At 47.8% G+C, this 15,425-nt stretch overlaps 1 protein-coding gene across 1 annotated transcript in view; it reads left to right on the top strand.

Annotated features, from left to right (window-relative positions):
* The window catches only part of LOC144505517 (fibroblast growth factor receptor-like 1), a 137,333-nt gene extending 129,909 nt beyond the window's left edge, over positions 1 to 7,424 (top strand). Inside the window, exons 4-6 of the mRNA XM_078231642.1 lie at positions 756 to 1,025; positions 3,481 to 3,834; positions 5,998 to 7,424. Of these exons, the coding sequence (XP_078087768.1) occupies positions 756 to 1,025; positions 3,481 to 3,834; positions 5,998 to 6,380 (1,007 nt within the window). The 3' untranslated portion in view covers positions 6,381 to 7,424. The remainder of the gene's footprint in view (positions 1 to 755; positions 1,026 to 3,480; positions 3,835 to 5,997) is intronic.
* The last annotated feature ends 8,001 nt before the right edge of the window (positions 7,425 to 15,425 follow it).

The raw sequence follows: 15,425 nt of genomic DNA, 5'->3' as shown, positions 1-15,425 counted from the left end.
AGTCGCTTCTATGATAGGCAGCAGCCTCAGTTTGATTACTAATAATGGGATGATACACACTAAGGTTCCAATTCTGAGGTGACTGGCCACATTGGACCACATTGGTCCACTTTGTCAGGAGAGTGCCCTGGAAGTTTCACATGCCTTCAATGCCACTATCCTCTTGCTAGGACCATCTGTCTCTTCCATATTTCCAGACTCCACGCACTTAAGAGTGCTGACATTCCCTCTCTTAACCAGACGTAACTAGTGATAACCTCAATTAGTGTAGCCTGTCAGACGAGGCTTGGTACCAGGATATGCCCGCTGGCATGCATTACCAGTTGCTAGGAGGCATAGGAGGACACTGAGAGACACCATTGAGCCAAAAGCACCTTCAAAGCCGGAGTGTGACGCTAGCAATGACTCAGAGACATGAGTCCTCTCACAGAAATGTCCCATATAATAAATACCCCAGAGAGAGTTTTAGCTGTTCCGATAACTTCACAACACTCACTGGGATGATCTGCTGAGTACTTCAGCTCATTTTTTGGTTTTATTATCATATTTACTCTTTTCAATCTTTGCTCCAATTCAAACTTGACAAACAATCTTGCTGTTGCTCATGGTGTCAATCCGTGGCATTGGGGAGTGGGTGAAAAGGGAGTGGGTTCCCCAGCTCCTGATTTTAACCTGTACTAAACAATCGTCTTGGCAAATGTCAGTGTTGACATTTTTCTGCTTTACCTCCACTCCCCCTCGCCTTCCCCCCACAGTTAAACCAAGGTTTACGCAGCCCAGTAAGATGCGTCAGCGAGTGATAGCACGACCCGTCGGTAGCTCGGTCCGGTTGAAGTGCACCGCGAGTGGGAACCCACGCCCGGACATCGTGTGGTGGAAAGACGACCAGCGGCTCTCAGAGAACAAGAGGAACAGGTGGACTCTTAGCCTGAGGAACCTGAAGCCCGAGAGCAGTGGGAAGTACACTTGCCGCGTCTTCAACACAGCGGGGGAGATCAACGCTACTTATAAACTTGATGTTGTTGGTAAGTTGCTGCTGTCACAAGAGCTAACACAAAAGGAGGAAGCACTTACATTTAAACAGAACTTTTCACAACCTCAGCACCTCTCAAAGAACTTTACAGCCAATGAAATACTTTTGAAGTGCAGTCATTGTTGTAATAAAGGAAGCAAGGCAGACAATTTTCACACAGCAAACCTCCACATTCAGCAAGGCTATAATGACCAGATAATCTGATTCAGTAATGTTCACTAAGAGATAAATATTGGCAAGGCTGAAAAGAACGACCTGCTCTTCTTCATAATAATGCCATGGGATCTTCTACCTTCACCAGAGAGTCATGCGGTGGAGATGCTGGCATTGGACTGGGGTGGGCACAGTAAGAAGTCTCACAACACCAAATAAAAGTCCAACAAGTTTATTTGGAATCATGAGCTTTCAAAGTCCTGCTCCTCACCTGAGGAAAGAGCAGCGCTCCGAAAGCCCGTGATTCCAAATAAACCTGTTGGACTTTAACCTGGCATTGTGAGACTTCTTACTTCACCAGAGAGGACAAACTCTACCTGAATTTAATGGCTTATCTTTATGGTGGAGGTGGTGGCCTAGTGGTAACTGAACTAGTAATCCCAAAACCTAGGCCAATGTTCTGGGGACATTGGTTCAAATCCATCATGGCAGCTTGTTGAATTTAAATGGAATTAATTTGCTTTCTTAAATCTGGAATTGAAAGCTGATGGTGACCGTGAATCCATTGTGGATTGTCACAAAAAGCTCCATAATGTCCTTTAAGGAAGGCAATCTTTCATCTTTACCTGGTCTGGCCTACATATGATTTCAGATCCACAATAATGTGGCTGTCTCTTAACTGCTCTTTGATTAAGCCACTCGGTTCAAGGACAATTAGAGATGTGCAACAAATACCGGCCCTGACAGTGACACCCACATCCTATCAAAGAATAAAAGATTTAAAAGCTGGCACCTCTAACAGTGTTTTGCTCTTTCAGTGCTGCATTGGTGTTAAAGCCTAGATTGTGTACTCAAGTCTATAGGGTGGATATTGAACTCACAACCTTCTGACTCAGAGGTGAGCATGCAGAGCCAGAGCAGTTTGGGGTGGGAGTGCCAGGACTGAGATAGCTGAAGGCCCTGTCACCATTGGTGAGATAAAGGGAGGAGGAGGGTGATTCACAGAGAATTGAAGTCAGAAGAAATGAGTGTTTGGGAGATGATTTTGGATTGGAGAAGATTTAGTGGAAGGGGCAGTGGAATGTACATCCTGCGGTATGTGGGAAGTCATAGACTCACCATATGCCCTAGATGAACACATCGGCGGGAAGTGTCATCGGCTGCAGAAGCTTGAACGCTGGGCTTCAGAACTCGAGTGGCGGCTAAAGTCACTGTTATGATTCCACGAGGCTGAGAACTATGTGGATAGCACCTTTAGGGAGGTGGTCACACTGCAGGTTAGGAGTGTGCAGACAAAGAGGAAATAGGTGACTGCCAGGCAGTCTAAGAGAAACAGTCTGGTAGTGCAGGAATCCCCTGAGTCTATCTTTCTTGCTAATTGGTTTTCCATTTTGGATAGTGGTGAGGATTCTTCAGGGATATGCAGCCAGAACCAAGTCTGTGACTCTGCTGCACTGGAGGGGAGGAACAAGAATGGAAGAGCAATAGTATTCTCTGGTCCCGCTGGCAGCGTACCCCGCTACTTGTTTCCCAGCTGCATGAAGTGGCTTCCATGGAAAATTCCATTGACAGCAGCAGGACCAGAAGATCCCATTGCCAGCAAATGGCACACCGTCTCCCGCCACCTAGAAACCTGCTGATGGGAGGCTGGAAAATTCTGGCCAGTATGTTAACCTTTTATGATAAAGATTTGAGTACAGGAGGTCTTGCTTCAATTGTACCTGGAGTACTGTGAGCATTTTTGGTCCCCTTAACTTAGAAAGAATATTATTGTCATAGATGGAGTGCAAAAAAGGTTCATCAGACTTGTTTCTGGGTTGGCTGGACTGCCCTACGAAGAGAGATTGGGGAACATGGGTCTGTATTCTGTAGAGTTTGAAGAATGAGAGGTGATCTCATTGAAAACTACAGAATATTTAAAGGAATAGACAGGGTAGATGCAGATAAGATATATCCCTTTTGGGAAAGTCTAGAACCAGGGGACATGATTCCAAAATATGGGGAAAGCCACTTAGGACCAAGATAAGGAGAATTTCTTTTTACTTAGAGGGTTCTGAATCTTTGGAATTCTCTGCTCCAAAGAGAAATGCTAATGACATAAAGGGTCACATTGAGGGGAAAAAGGATGATCAGCCATGATCGTATTGAAGGGAGCAGTAGGCTCAATGGGCTGAATGGCTTAATCCTGTGCCTATGTTTGTCACAAATACTCAGGGTCACTCATGGAAAATGAATTACTCAGCAAAGTTCCTCTCTTTCCAATCGTATTTACGCTCAATTCAATTTTCTTGCAGAGAGGACAAGATCCAAGCCCGTTTTAACTGGCACTCACCCAGTCAACACGACAGTAGAATATGGAGGCACCACGTCCTTCCAATGTAAGGTGCGGAGTGATGTGAAGCCTGTCGTCCAGTGGTTAAAACGTGTGGAGTACGGGACAGAGAACAAGTACAACTCCACCATCGAGGTTGGCGGGCAGAAGTTTGTGGTCCTGCCTGCGGGCGATGTCTGGTTTCGCCCAGATGGTTCTTACCTGAACAAGCTGCTGATAGCACGAGCGACAGAAGACCATTCTGGCATGTACATCTGCCTGGGTGCCAACACAATGGGCTACAGCTTCCGCAGTGCCTTTCTCACTGTGCTTCCAGGTGGGTCAACCATCAACTGCTCTAGCTTTGGGTTGAGGAATCTACTTGGAGAAGGCGTGATTCAGGAACCTCTCCAGATGTTGAGTTAGAAAGGGGAGAGAGGAACTTGCTCAATATATACCCTAACCCTCATCAATATGGCAAACCTCATGATTAATTAGTTCCTAAAGGCTCTTTCTAACATGGAATTTGAGGACTCTTTGTGAGGGTCTTTTAGACACCTCTCAGAGACTCTCAGAAAGAGTTTCCAATGTCTTGCCCAAGCAGCTTTACTTCAAGGTTTTTCCCATCACCAATGTTGTAATGACAAATGAGAAAGGAAGTGGACATGCTTAGCATATAGTCCACTATTTCAGATGTGAATTGAATGAAAGGTTGCTCCCCTGGTTGGCTGTACAAACCCTATACAAGGTGAGTTTGGGCAGACTCAAGCCAGGCACCAGCTCAGAATTTATTGGACACAAGCCACACACCATCCTAACTTGGAAATATATCACCGTTCCTTCACTGTAGCTGGGTCAAAATCCTGCAACTCCCTCCCTAACAGCACCGTGGGTGTACCTACACCACATGGGCTGCAGCAGTCCAAGAAGGAAGCTCACCTTCTCAAGGGCAATTAGGGATGGACAATAAGTGCTGGTCTAGCCAATGGTGTCCACATCCCATGAATGAATTAAAACAAAGTCCACGGCGTCAAAATTGTCCCCATTTTGGCATAGTTATTATTAAATTGGCAAACTCAGTCCGAGAGGATGAGAATGATGGGAGTGAGAAATGGAAATGTGAGCAGTTGATGTACTTTGAAAGTAAAAGCACATTGCTGGGGGCGAGGAGAAGGAACTTCACCTGACCTAGAAATGTATGGTAGGAGGTAGCACAACAGGAACTCTACTCTGCAAATAAACCATACTGGTCTGAGAGCTAATGAGAATAGTACAGCTGGAAGCTATTCCATATTGATAGTTCTCAACCTGGTGCATGTGTTTAGCCATGATTATGAGACATTGGTGCTAAACAGTGCAAATGTTGGGAGATTTCCGTCTCTCCACCAAAACACTGTCACCATTTAACTTTCCACTATCCCAATAAATACTGACTTCTATCTTGGAAACATTGGGCCCGATTTTATCATTGCAAAACTTGGTAAAATCGGGTGTGAGGCTATTAATTTGAACTGCGCCCGCGTCCGCGCAGATGCCCATTTTACCAAGGCCCAAAAATGGCAGCGATCCGAATCGTGCCCAAAACGGGCGCAACGGCAATTTAAATGCATTTGCATTTATTTAAATTGAATTAATGGGCTGCCCGCCCGAGTTTACCAGCATTTCCCCCTTTACCCATCGCGTTCGCCCGTCCAGATTCGGCACGAAACAGACATGCTTGGCAAAGGTCTGTTTCGGGCGCTCCAACTTCTGAGGAGGTAAATTGAGAGATTCCAATGGCTCTCTGACTTAGGTCGGTGGTGGAGGGGGGGTGGGGGTGGGCCAGATCATTCTCTGGTGATGGTGGGGAGGAAGGAGGAGGCGGTTCAGATGTATCTCTAGTCGGGGTGGGGGAGGTGGGGGCCCGATCATTCTCTGGGAGGGGGAGGGAAGTGGGTAAGATGTATCTCTGGTGGAGGGGGGTGGGGGGGGGGGGGAGTGGAGAGGCCCGATCGCTGGTGGGGGGGCGGGGGGGAAGAGGGGTCCGCTGCCACTCTGCGGGAGATTGGTGGGAGAGAAAGGGGGCAGAGGGTCGCAATCAGTCTGGGTAGTTGGGGGGTGGATGGATAAGAGGGACAGTTGTGTTGTGGGGGTAGGGTGATATCTGTGGGGGCTGCCGCTCCCGCTTTTCTCTGCCAGGCCGCTTTATCCGCTTTTTGTGGTCTGGGAGCGATGTGACAGGGAAGCATCTTTCAAATTTTTTTTCTCACTGGGCATGCACAGTTCAAAGCTCCAATCGGAGCTGCAACGTTTCAGGTGCGTTTCAGCGCAATTCAGACCCGCGATTTTTTTTTTCAGGCTAAGTGCGCATGGGGAGTGCCTGAGAACAGGTTTCCAAGTCGGATCTGAATTGCGCCCAGATTCAGCACTTAGAATCAAAATGGTAAAATCGGGCCCATTGTGGTAATTCCTTTATTTTCTCCTCTGTTCCATGTTACTCCCGGACTGTTGATTGCCACAGATCCTAAGATCGAGAAGACGACTACCTCTTCGCGTGCTGCCAGTGGCTTACCGTGGCCGGTAATAATCGGAATCCCTGCTGGTGCCATCTTCATCTCCGGCATGATTCTGCTTTGGTTTTGCCAGACCAGGAGGCACAGGTCTGTGCCACCTCCACACCGGCATCAGCGGGACTGTGTGGTTCTGGACAAAGACTGTGTGCCCATTGGAAATCCGGAATTTACCGTGGCGGCCCAGCCTCACCTGCTGGTTCAAGCCCCCATCATGGTGCCCACAGTGACCCCTAAAATGTACCCAAAGATCTACACGGACTTCCACACCCACACTCATGCGCACACGGAGGGGAAGGTCCACCAGCATCAACACTTCCACTACCAGTGCTAGCTGTGAAGGCCTCAATCCTGGCACTACCATGCCATCGCTGGGCTCTCGTGAACGAAAGGACACCAAGTGTTAAATGGCACATTGACTCCTCATCTCATTGCCCATCATGTGTTTAAAAAAGAAAATGTGAGCACCATGCCCACAGCCCAGGTTTTAGACGTCTCTTTGAACGAGCTGATACCTCTGCCCCAAGTGGCATCCCTCTGGCCATCCAGCATTGACAGAAACCACATTTGGCTACAGGGGGTACGAGGCAGACTTAAGTAGCCCTGGTCTGTACCACCGCTGAAGGACCCAGATGCTATCTGAGAGGTGGCTTCTGAGGGCCCCTGGACTGAACTATCTCGAAGAGATTCTGAATTGTGCCTTTGTTTGGTCTGTTTATCCTGTTTCTCTATGCTACTAATCTCTCTGAACTCATGGACAGGATTGCTACCAGCCTGTCCACTTGTGTTCTGTGCAGTCCAGTTTTTATTCTTTGAATGAGGTGTCCAGAAATGTCAAACACGTAAAACGAGGTGGGTGTAAAGTTTGACTTTCTAAGATAGTCCATATCTCAGCTCGACATCTGTGCCTCAACAGGCCAGTTGCTGTTGAACTTGCAGAGGTTTGTGATGACTGTCATCATCAGCAAAGCAAGGAGAAAAAAACCCAGAAGAGAAAATCACAAGCCAAGCTATAGTTCCATTCACCCTTCCCTCCCAGGCCCAGCCAGGCTGTTCTGTTTTAGACTTGACAGAAGCAGAAACCCAAAACAATCTGGACAACACTGGGCCCAAATGTTTAATGTTTGGCTAAATTATCACTCTTCCCAGTGCTTTACTTCGTTCAACTTCCTTGACGAACTTCAGTCTCATTAAGAAATGAAGGTTCACAATAAACAAAAGCCAGCTATTGTTTTTTTTTCCTACTGAACTGTCCTGCTCCTGAAATTCAGTGATCCAAATCCAGGTTCCAGGTAAATAAGTTGGGGTCAGCACCAAACTGAAAATCTAAATGAAGGCTTGTTTGATCAGCCCCTTAGTCTCTAATCGATCATTTTCAGGCAAATATCTGGACACCTCTGCACTGAGATATGCAAAGTGTGTGACTGTGTATATATACTCAACAGTATGAGGTAAAAAAGACAACACTATGTACAAAGGATGTAATTGGATGATATTTTCTCATCAAAGTATTTATGAGAATTCAAATAATTTTATTAATAAAAAAGGAGAAGCCTTGTATTTATATTGTGACATTGCTGGCCCTTGCACGGGCCAAGTGCAAGTTCCTTTAGCCTACTCAGATGTCTACTCCGACATCTACAGCACAAAGAACAAAGAACAATACAGCACAGGAACAGGCCCATCGGCCTTCCAGGCCTGCACCAACCATGTGTTCCTAACTAGACCATCCGTTGTATCCCTCTATTCACATTGAAGAATCTCTTTGGTGATCTCCTGAAATGTAATTGGTGAAGAGGCAGTGAACAGGGGGAGGGCGGGCACTGATCCTCAGAGTCCTCGCCATCCTCCAACTTTCATATTCCCTATTTCGTCCTTGCCTTCATGATGGGGTGAATAGAAACTTGGCACTCAAACCATTGCCACAACGAGGAAAGAGTCACCCTTGGATACCTCACACTCAAGGTTCAAGGACACTGGCTTGTGAGTGTCTCCTAGTGGTGGCTCATCCACAGTTCCTGTGCGTGGCAAGAGAGGGGAACAGAAGGGAAAAAAGTCTAATCCTCTCCCATCACCACCTTCAATATGGACTCCAAGGAATCAGGTAATGCTAATCTAACAGAATGCACAAGATAGTACTTTCAGTGTGTCTTCCCCTCCATCCTTTTTTCCTAATGTTTATATTTGCTCCCCATGCCATTTGGAATCTTATAGCCCTGATGGAAGAAGCCCTCACACCTGTAGCAGATCTTTGCAAGAACTACATAGAACTACATAGTGTTGTTTGTGAATTATATTGTACTATATTGGGGCAGCAAGGTGGCACAATGGTTAGTACTGCTGCCTCACAGCGCCAAACACCCGGGTTCAATTCCGGCCTCGGGTGACTGTGTGGAGTTTCAAAGATGTGCGAGTTAGGTTGATTGGCCATGCTAAATTGCCCCTTAGGGTCAGGGGGACTAGTTAGGGTAAATACATGGGGTTATGGGGATAGGGTCTGGATGAGATTGTGGTCGTTGCAGACTCGATGGGCCAAATGGCCTCCTTCTGCACTGTAGGGATTCTATGATTCTATGTGGCTCACATCATCCCAATATAAAGTTTCACTGGATGATTGCAGGGAATATTCCTTAGGCAACACCTTCCAAACGCACAACCATTATCGAGAAGGACAAGAGCAGCAGATACATGGGAACACCACCACCTGGAAGTTCCCCTCCAAGTCACTCACCATCCTGCCCTGGAAATATATCGCCGTTCCTTCACTGTCGCTGGGTCAAAATACTGGAATTCCCTCCCGAACAGCACAATGGGTTTACCTACACCTCAGGAAGTGCAGCATTTCAAGAAGGCAGCTCACCACCACCTACTGAAGGGCAAATAGGGATGGACAATAAAGGCTGGCCTAGCCAGTGATGCCCACATCCTGTAAAATTAATAAAAACCTCACACTTCCTCTGCTATACCGAGGATCTGTGTATGACTCACCTACATCAGATCTGGCTAATATAGGGGAGTGACACAGGCTGTGTACACAATATCCCTCTGCTCTATCCAGTGGGGGTGGAGTGTGACTCACTACCATTAACTCCCCTGGGCTACATTTTTTTGTCTTTACGGTTCTACTAATGAAGATATCAGTGAGCAAAACAGAGATCTGCACTAGTCCACACACTAATATGAAAGTCTTGCTTTTAAATAGCACCTTTTTCATCCAAAAAGTGTTCCAAAGTTTCCAGCCAATTAAGTATTTTTGAAGTGTAGTTACTGTTGTAATGTAGGAAACACAGTGCTCTGTGCACAGCAAGCTCCCAGAAACAGCAATGTGGTAAAGATCTGTATCTTTAGTGATGTTTGTTGAGGATAAATGTTGGCCTGAAACACTAGAAAAAAACTCCACTTTCTTTCCTTCAATATATAGCTGATTTTATCCGAAGGATTGCGCCTCTGATAGTACAGCACTCCCTCAGTACTGCACTGGAGTTTCAGCTTAGATTTTGTGCTTAGTTCTCTGCAACGGGACTTAAACCCATGACCTTCTGACCTAGAGGCATTGTACATCTCACCCAATGCTCTCAAAATATTTTAGATGTACATAATTTCTGAAGACATTCACTGAAAGTAACCTGAATCTTGCTTTACTATTTTTCAAAAGGGGATGTATGACATGATTCAATGATGTCTAGAGAGTTTCCACAGTCACTCTGTCAGCCTGTGATACCAGTCAATGAGCCAATTCACAAAGCTCAGTGGTTCACATTCACACTCCTGATCAGTGCAGAGTTAGCTGTTACCAACCTGGGCAACAGACGAGGAATGGAAGGTCATGAAATCAGACACAGTTGTATCAATTGCTACAAAGTCGCAACAAAGGAATGAAACCGGATGGACCACTTGACTTCGACCTAGGCACTGGAAAAGACAACGGCAAAACAAACAGCCCTGTCGATCCTGCAAAGTCCCCCTTACTAACATCTGAAGGCTAGAGCCAAAATTGGGAGAGCTGTCTCACAGACCAGTCAAGCAACAGCCTGACATAGTCATTCTCACGGAATCATACCTTACAGTTTACACCCCAGACACCACCATTACCATCTCCTGAGATGTCCTGTCCCACCAGCAGAGGTGGTGGCATGGTGGTGTACAGTCGGGAGAGAGTTGCCCTGAGAGTCCTCAACATCGACTCCAGATGCCACGAAGTCTCATGGCTTCATGTTAAATATGGGCAAGGAAACCTCTTACTGGTTACAATGCGCCATCCTCCATCGACTGATGAATCGGTGCTCCTCCATGTTGAACACTTGGAGGGAGCACTGAGGGAGGCAAGGGCGCAAATGTACTCTGGGTGAGGGATTTCAATGTCCATCACCAAGAGTGGCTCAGCAGCAGCACCATTGATCGAGCTGGTCGGGACCTAAAGGATATAACTGCTGGGTCTGCAGCAGGTGGTGAAGGAACCAACAAGAGGGAAAAACATACTTGACTTTATCCTTACCAATCTGCCGGCTACAGATAAATCTGTCAGTGGCAGTATTGGTAAGAGGCACCACCGCACAGTCCTTGTGGAGACAAATTCCTGCTTTCACATTGAAAATAGCTTCCATCGTGTTGTGTGGCACAATCACCAGCTAAATGGGATAGACTTCGAACAGATCTAGTGACTCAAGTATGGGCATCCGGTAAAAAATTGCAGCATGCTGCTGTGCAGAGGGACCTGGGTGTCCTTGTGCATGAATCACAAAAAGTTGGTTTTCAGGTGCAGCAGGTAATTAAGAAGGCAAATGGAATTTTGTTCTTCATTGCTGGAGGGATGGAGTTTAAAAACAGGGAGGTTACGTTGCAGCTGTATAAGGTGCTGGTGAGGCCACACCTGGAGTACTGTGTACAGTTTTGGTCTCCTTACTTGAGAAAGGATATACTGGCACTGGAGGGGGTGCAGAGGAGATTCACTAGGTTGATTCCGGAGTTGAGAGGGTTGGCATATGAGGAGACACTCAGCAAACTGGGATTATACTCATTGGAATTTAGAAGAATCAGGGGAGATCTTAGAGAAACAGATAAAATTATGAAGGGATAAGATAGAAGATAAGATGATAAGATAGAAGCAGGGAGGTTGTTTCCACTGATGGGTGAAACTAGAACCGGGGGGGCATTGCCTCAAAATAAGGGGGAGCAGTTTTAGGACTGAGTTGAGGAGGAACTTCTTCACCCAAAGGGTTATGAATCTGTGGAATCCCTGCCCAGTGAAGTAGTTGAGGCTACCTCATTGAATGTTTTTAAGGCAAAGATAGATAGATTTTTGAACAGCAAAGGAATTAAGGGTTACGGGAGTAGGTGGGTAAGTGGAGCTGAGTCCACAAAAAGATCAGCCATGATCTTATTGGATGGCAGGCAGAGCAGGCTCAGAGGGCCAGATGGCCTACTCCTGCTCCTAATTCTTATGTTCAATGAGGCACTGTGGGCCATCAACAGCAGCGGAACTGTACGCCAGCACAATCTGCAACCTCATGGCCCAACATATCCCTCACTCAATCACTACCATCAAGCCAGGGGATTAAGCCTGGTTCAATGGAGAGTGCAGGAGTGCATGCCAGGAGCAGCACCAGGCATACCTGATGAAGCTACAAAAAGACTACTTGCATGCCAAATGGCAAAAACAGCAAGTGATAGACAGAGCTAAGTGATCCCACAACCAACGGATCAGATCTAAGCTTTGCAGTCCTGCCACATCCAGTCATGAATGGTGGTGGACAATTAAACAACTCACTGGAGGAGGAGGCTTCACAAATATTTCATTCTCAATGATGGGGGAGCCCAGCACATCAGTGCAAAAGATAAGGCTGAAGCATTCGCAGCAATCTTCAGCCAGAAGTACCGAGTGGATGATCCATCTCGGCCTCCTCCAGTGGTCCCCAGCATCTCAGATGCCAGTCTCCAGCCAAGTCAATTCACTCCACGTGATATAAAGAAAAGGTTGGAGGCACTGGATACTGCAATCACAATGGGCCCTGATAACATTCCGGCATTAGTACTGAAGACCTGTGCTCCAGAACTTGCTCCTCGCCTAGCCAAGCTCTTCCAGTACAGTTACAGCACTGGCATCTACCCAACAATGTGGAAAATTGCCCAGGTATGTCCTGCACACAAAAAGCAGGACAAATCCAACCCAGCCAATTGCCGCCCAATCAGTCTACTCTTGATCATTTGTAAAGCGATGGAAGGGGTCATCAACAGTGCTATCAAGCAACACCTGCTCAGCAATAATCTGCTCAGTGACGCACAGTTTGGGTTTCGCCAGGGTCACTCAGCTCCTGACGTCAAACATGGACAAAAGAGCTGAATTCCAGAGGTGAGGTGAGAGTGACTGCCCTTGACTGAGTGTGGCATCAAGGAGCCCGAGCAAAACTTGAATCAATGGGTATCAGGGGGCAAACTTTTCACTGGTTGGAGTCATACCTGGCACATAGGAAGATGGTTGTGGTTGTGGAGGGTCAGTCATCTCAACTCCAGGACATCTCTGCAGGAGTCCCTCAGGGTAATGCCCTAGGCCCAATCATTTTCAGCTGCTTCATCAATGACCTTCCCTCCGTCATGAGGTCAGAGGTGGGCATGTTCGCCGATGATGGCACAATGTTCAGCACCATTCGCGACTCCTCAGGTACTGAAGCAGTCCATGTTCAAATGCAACAAGATCTGGTCAATATCCAGGCTTGGGCTGACAAGTGGCAAGTAACATTCACTCCACACAAATGCCAGGCAATGACCATCACCAATAAGAGACACTCTAACCACCACCCCTTGACATTCAATGGTGTTACCATCACTGAATCCCCCGCTGTCAACATCCTTGGGGTAACCATTGACCAGGAACTCAACTGGACTCACCACATAAACACATTGGTTACAAGAGCAAGTCAGAGGCTTGGAATACTCCGGTGAGTAACTCAACTCCTGACCCCCCAAAGCCTGTCCACCATCACAAGGCACAAGTCAGGTTGTGATGCTTCTATGCTGAGGCTAGGGGAGAAAAAAACCAGAGGGCATGGGTTAAGGGTGAAAGGAGAAAAGTTTAAAGGGAATATTAGGGGGGGCTTCTTCACGCAGAGAGTGGTGGGAGTGTGGAATGAGCTGCCGGATAAAGTGGTAAATGCGGGGTCACTTTTAACATTTAAGAGAAACTTGGACGGGTTCATGGATGAGAGGGGTGTGGAGGAATATGGTCCAAGTGCAGGTCAGTGGGACTAGGCAAAAAATGGTTCGGCGCAGACAAGAAGAGCCAAAAGGCCTGTTTCTGAGCTGTAATTTTCTATGGTTCTATGGTTCTAGGAGTATGATGGAATATTCCCCACTTGCCTGGATGGGTGCAGCTCCAACAACACTCAAGAAGCTTGACAATATCCAGGACAAAGCAGCCCGCTTGATTGGCATCACATCCACAAACATTCACTCCCTCCACCACCGACACTCAGTAGCAGCAGTGTGCACGATCTACAAGAGTCACTGCAGAAATTCGCCAAAGACCTTGGACATCACCTTCCAAACGCAGACCACTTCCATCTAGAAGTCAAGGGTAACAGATACATGAGACCACCACCACCTGCAAGTTCCCTCCAAGCCACTCAACATTCTGGCTTGGAAATATATCGCCGTTCCTTCGCAGCCACTGGGTCAAAATCCTGGAATTCCCTCCCCAACGGCATTGTGGGTCAACCCGCAGCACATGGACTGCAGTGATTCAAGAGGACAGCTCACCACCACCTTCTCAAGGGCAACTAGCGATAGGCAATAAATGCTGGCCAGCTAGTGACGCCCATGTCCCAGAAATGAAAAAAGAGATACACAATGCACAATTTGTACCAGGAGACACACATTGCAGGGTCTGTACCAGGAGACACACACTGCAGGGTCTGTACCAGGAGACACACACTGCAGGAACTGTACCAGGAGACACACACTGCAGGAACTGTACCAGGAGACACACACTGCAGGAACTGTACCAGGAGACACGCACTGCAGGAACTGTACCAGGAGACACACACTGCAGGAACTGTACCAGGAGACACACACTGCGGGGTCTGTACCAGGAGACACACACTGCGGGGTCTGTACCAGGAGATACACACTGCAGGAACTGTACCTGAGACACACACTGCAGGGTCTGTACCTGAGACACACACTGCAGGAACTGTACCAGGAGACACACACTGCAGGAACTGTACCAGGAGACACACACTGCAGGAACTGTACCAGGAGACACACACTGCAGGAACTGTACCAGGAGACACACACTGCAGGAACTGTACCAGGAGACACGCACTGCAGGAACTGTACCAGGAGACACACACTGCAGGAACTGTACCAGGAGACACACACTGCGGGGTCTGTACCAGGAGACACACACTGCGGGGTCTGTACCAGGAGATACACACTGCAGGAACTGTACCTGAGACACACACTGCAGGGTCTGTACCTGAGACACACACTGCAGGAACTGTACCAGGAGACACGCACTGCAGGAACTGTACCAGGAGACACACACTGCAGGAACTGTACCAGGAGACACACACTGCAGGGTCTGTACCAGGAGACACACACTGCAGGAACTGTACCAGGAGACACACACTGCAGGAACTGTACCCGAGACACAAACTGCAGGAACTGTACCTGAGACACACACTGCATGGTCAGTACCAGGAGAACACACACTGCAGGAACTGTACCAGGAGACACACACTGCAGGGTCTGTACATGAGACACACACTGCAGGGTCTGTACCAGGAGACACACACTGCAGGGTCTGTACCAGGAGACACACACTGCAGGAACTGTACCTGAGACACACACTGCAGGGTCTGTACATGAGACACACACTGCAGGGTCTGTACCAGGAGACACACACTGCAGGGTCTGTACCAGGAGACACACACTGCAGGAACTGTACCAGGAGACACACACTGCAGGGTCTGTACCAGGAGACACACACTGCAGGAACTGTACCAGGAGACACACACTGCAGGGTCTGTACCAGGAGACACACACTGCAGGGTCTGTACCAGGAGACACACACTGCAGGAACTGTACCAGGAGACACACACTGCAGGGTCTGTACCTGAGACACACACTGCAGGGTCTGTACCAGGAGACACACACTGCAGGAACTGTACCTGAGACACACACTGCAGGGAATGTACCAGGAGAGCACACACTGCAGGGTCTGTACCAGGAGAACACACACTGCAGGGTCTGTACCAGGAGACACACACTGCAGGAACTGTACCAGGAGACACACACTGCAGGAACTGTACCAGGAGACACACACTGCAGGGTCTGTACCTGAGACACACACTGCAGGGTCTGTACCAGGAGACACACACTGCAG

The sequence above is a fragment of the Mustelus asterias genome, chromosome 16 (assembly GCF_964213995.1).
Source record: "Mustelus asterias chromosome 16, sMusAst1.hap1.1, whole genome shotgun sequence".
In the NCBI taxonomy this organism is placed as follows: Eukaryota; Metazoa; Chordata; class Chondrichthyes; order Carcharhiniformes; family Triakidae; genus Mustelus; species Mustelus asterias.
This window is presented reverse-complemented; position numbering and strand designations above follow the sequence as displayed.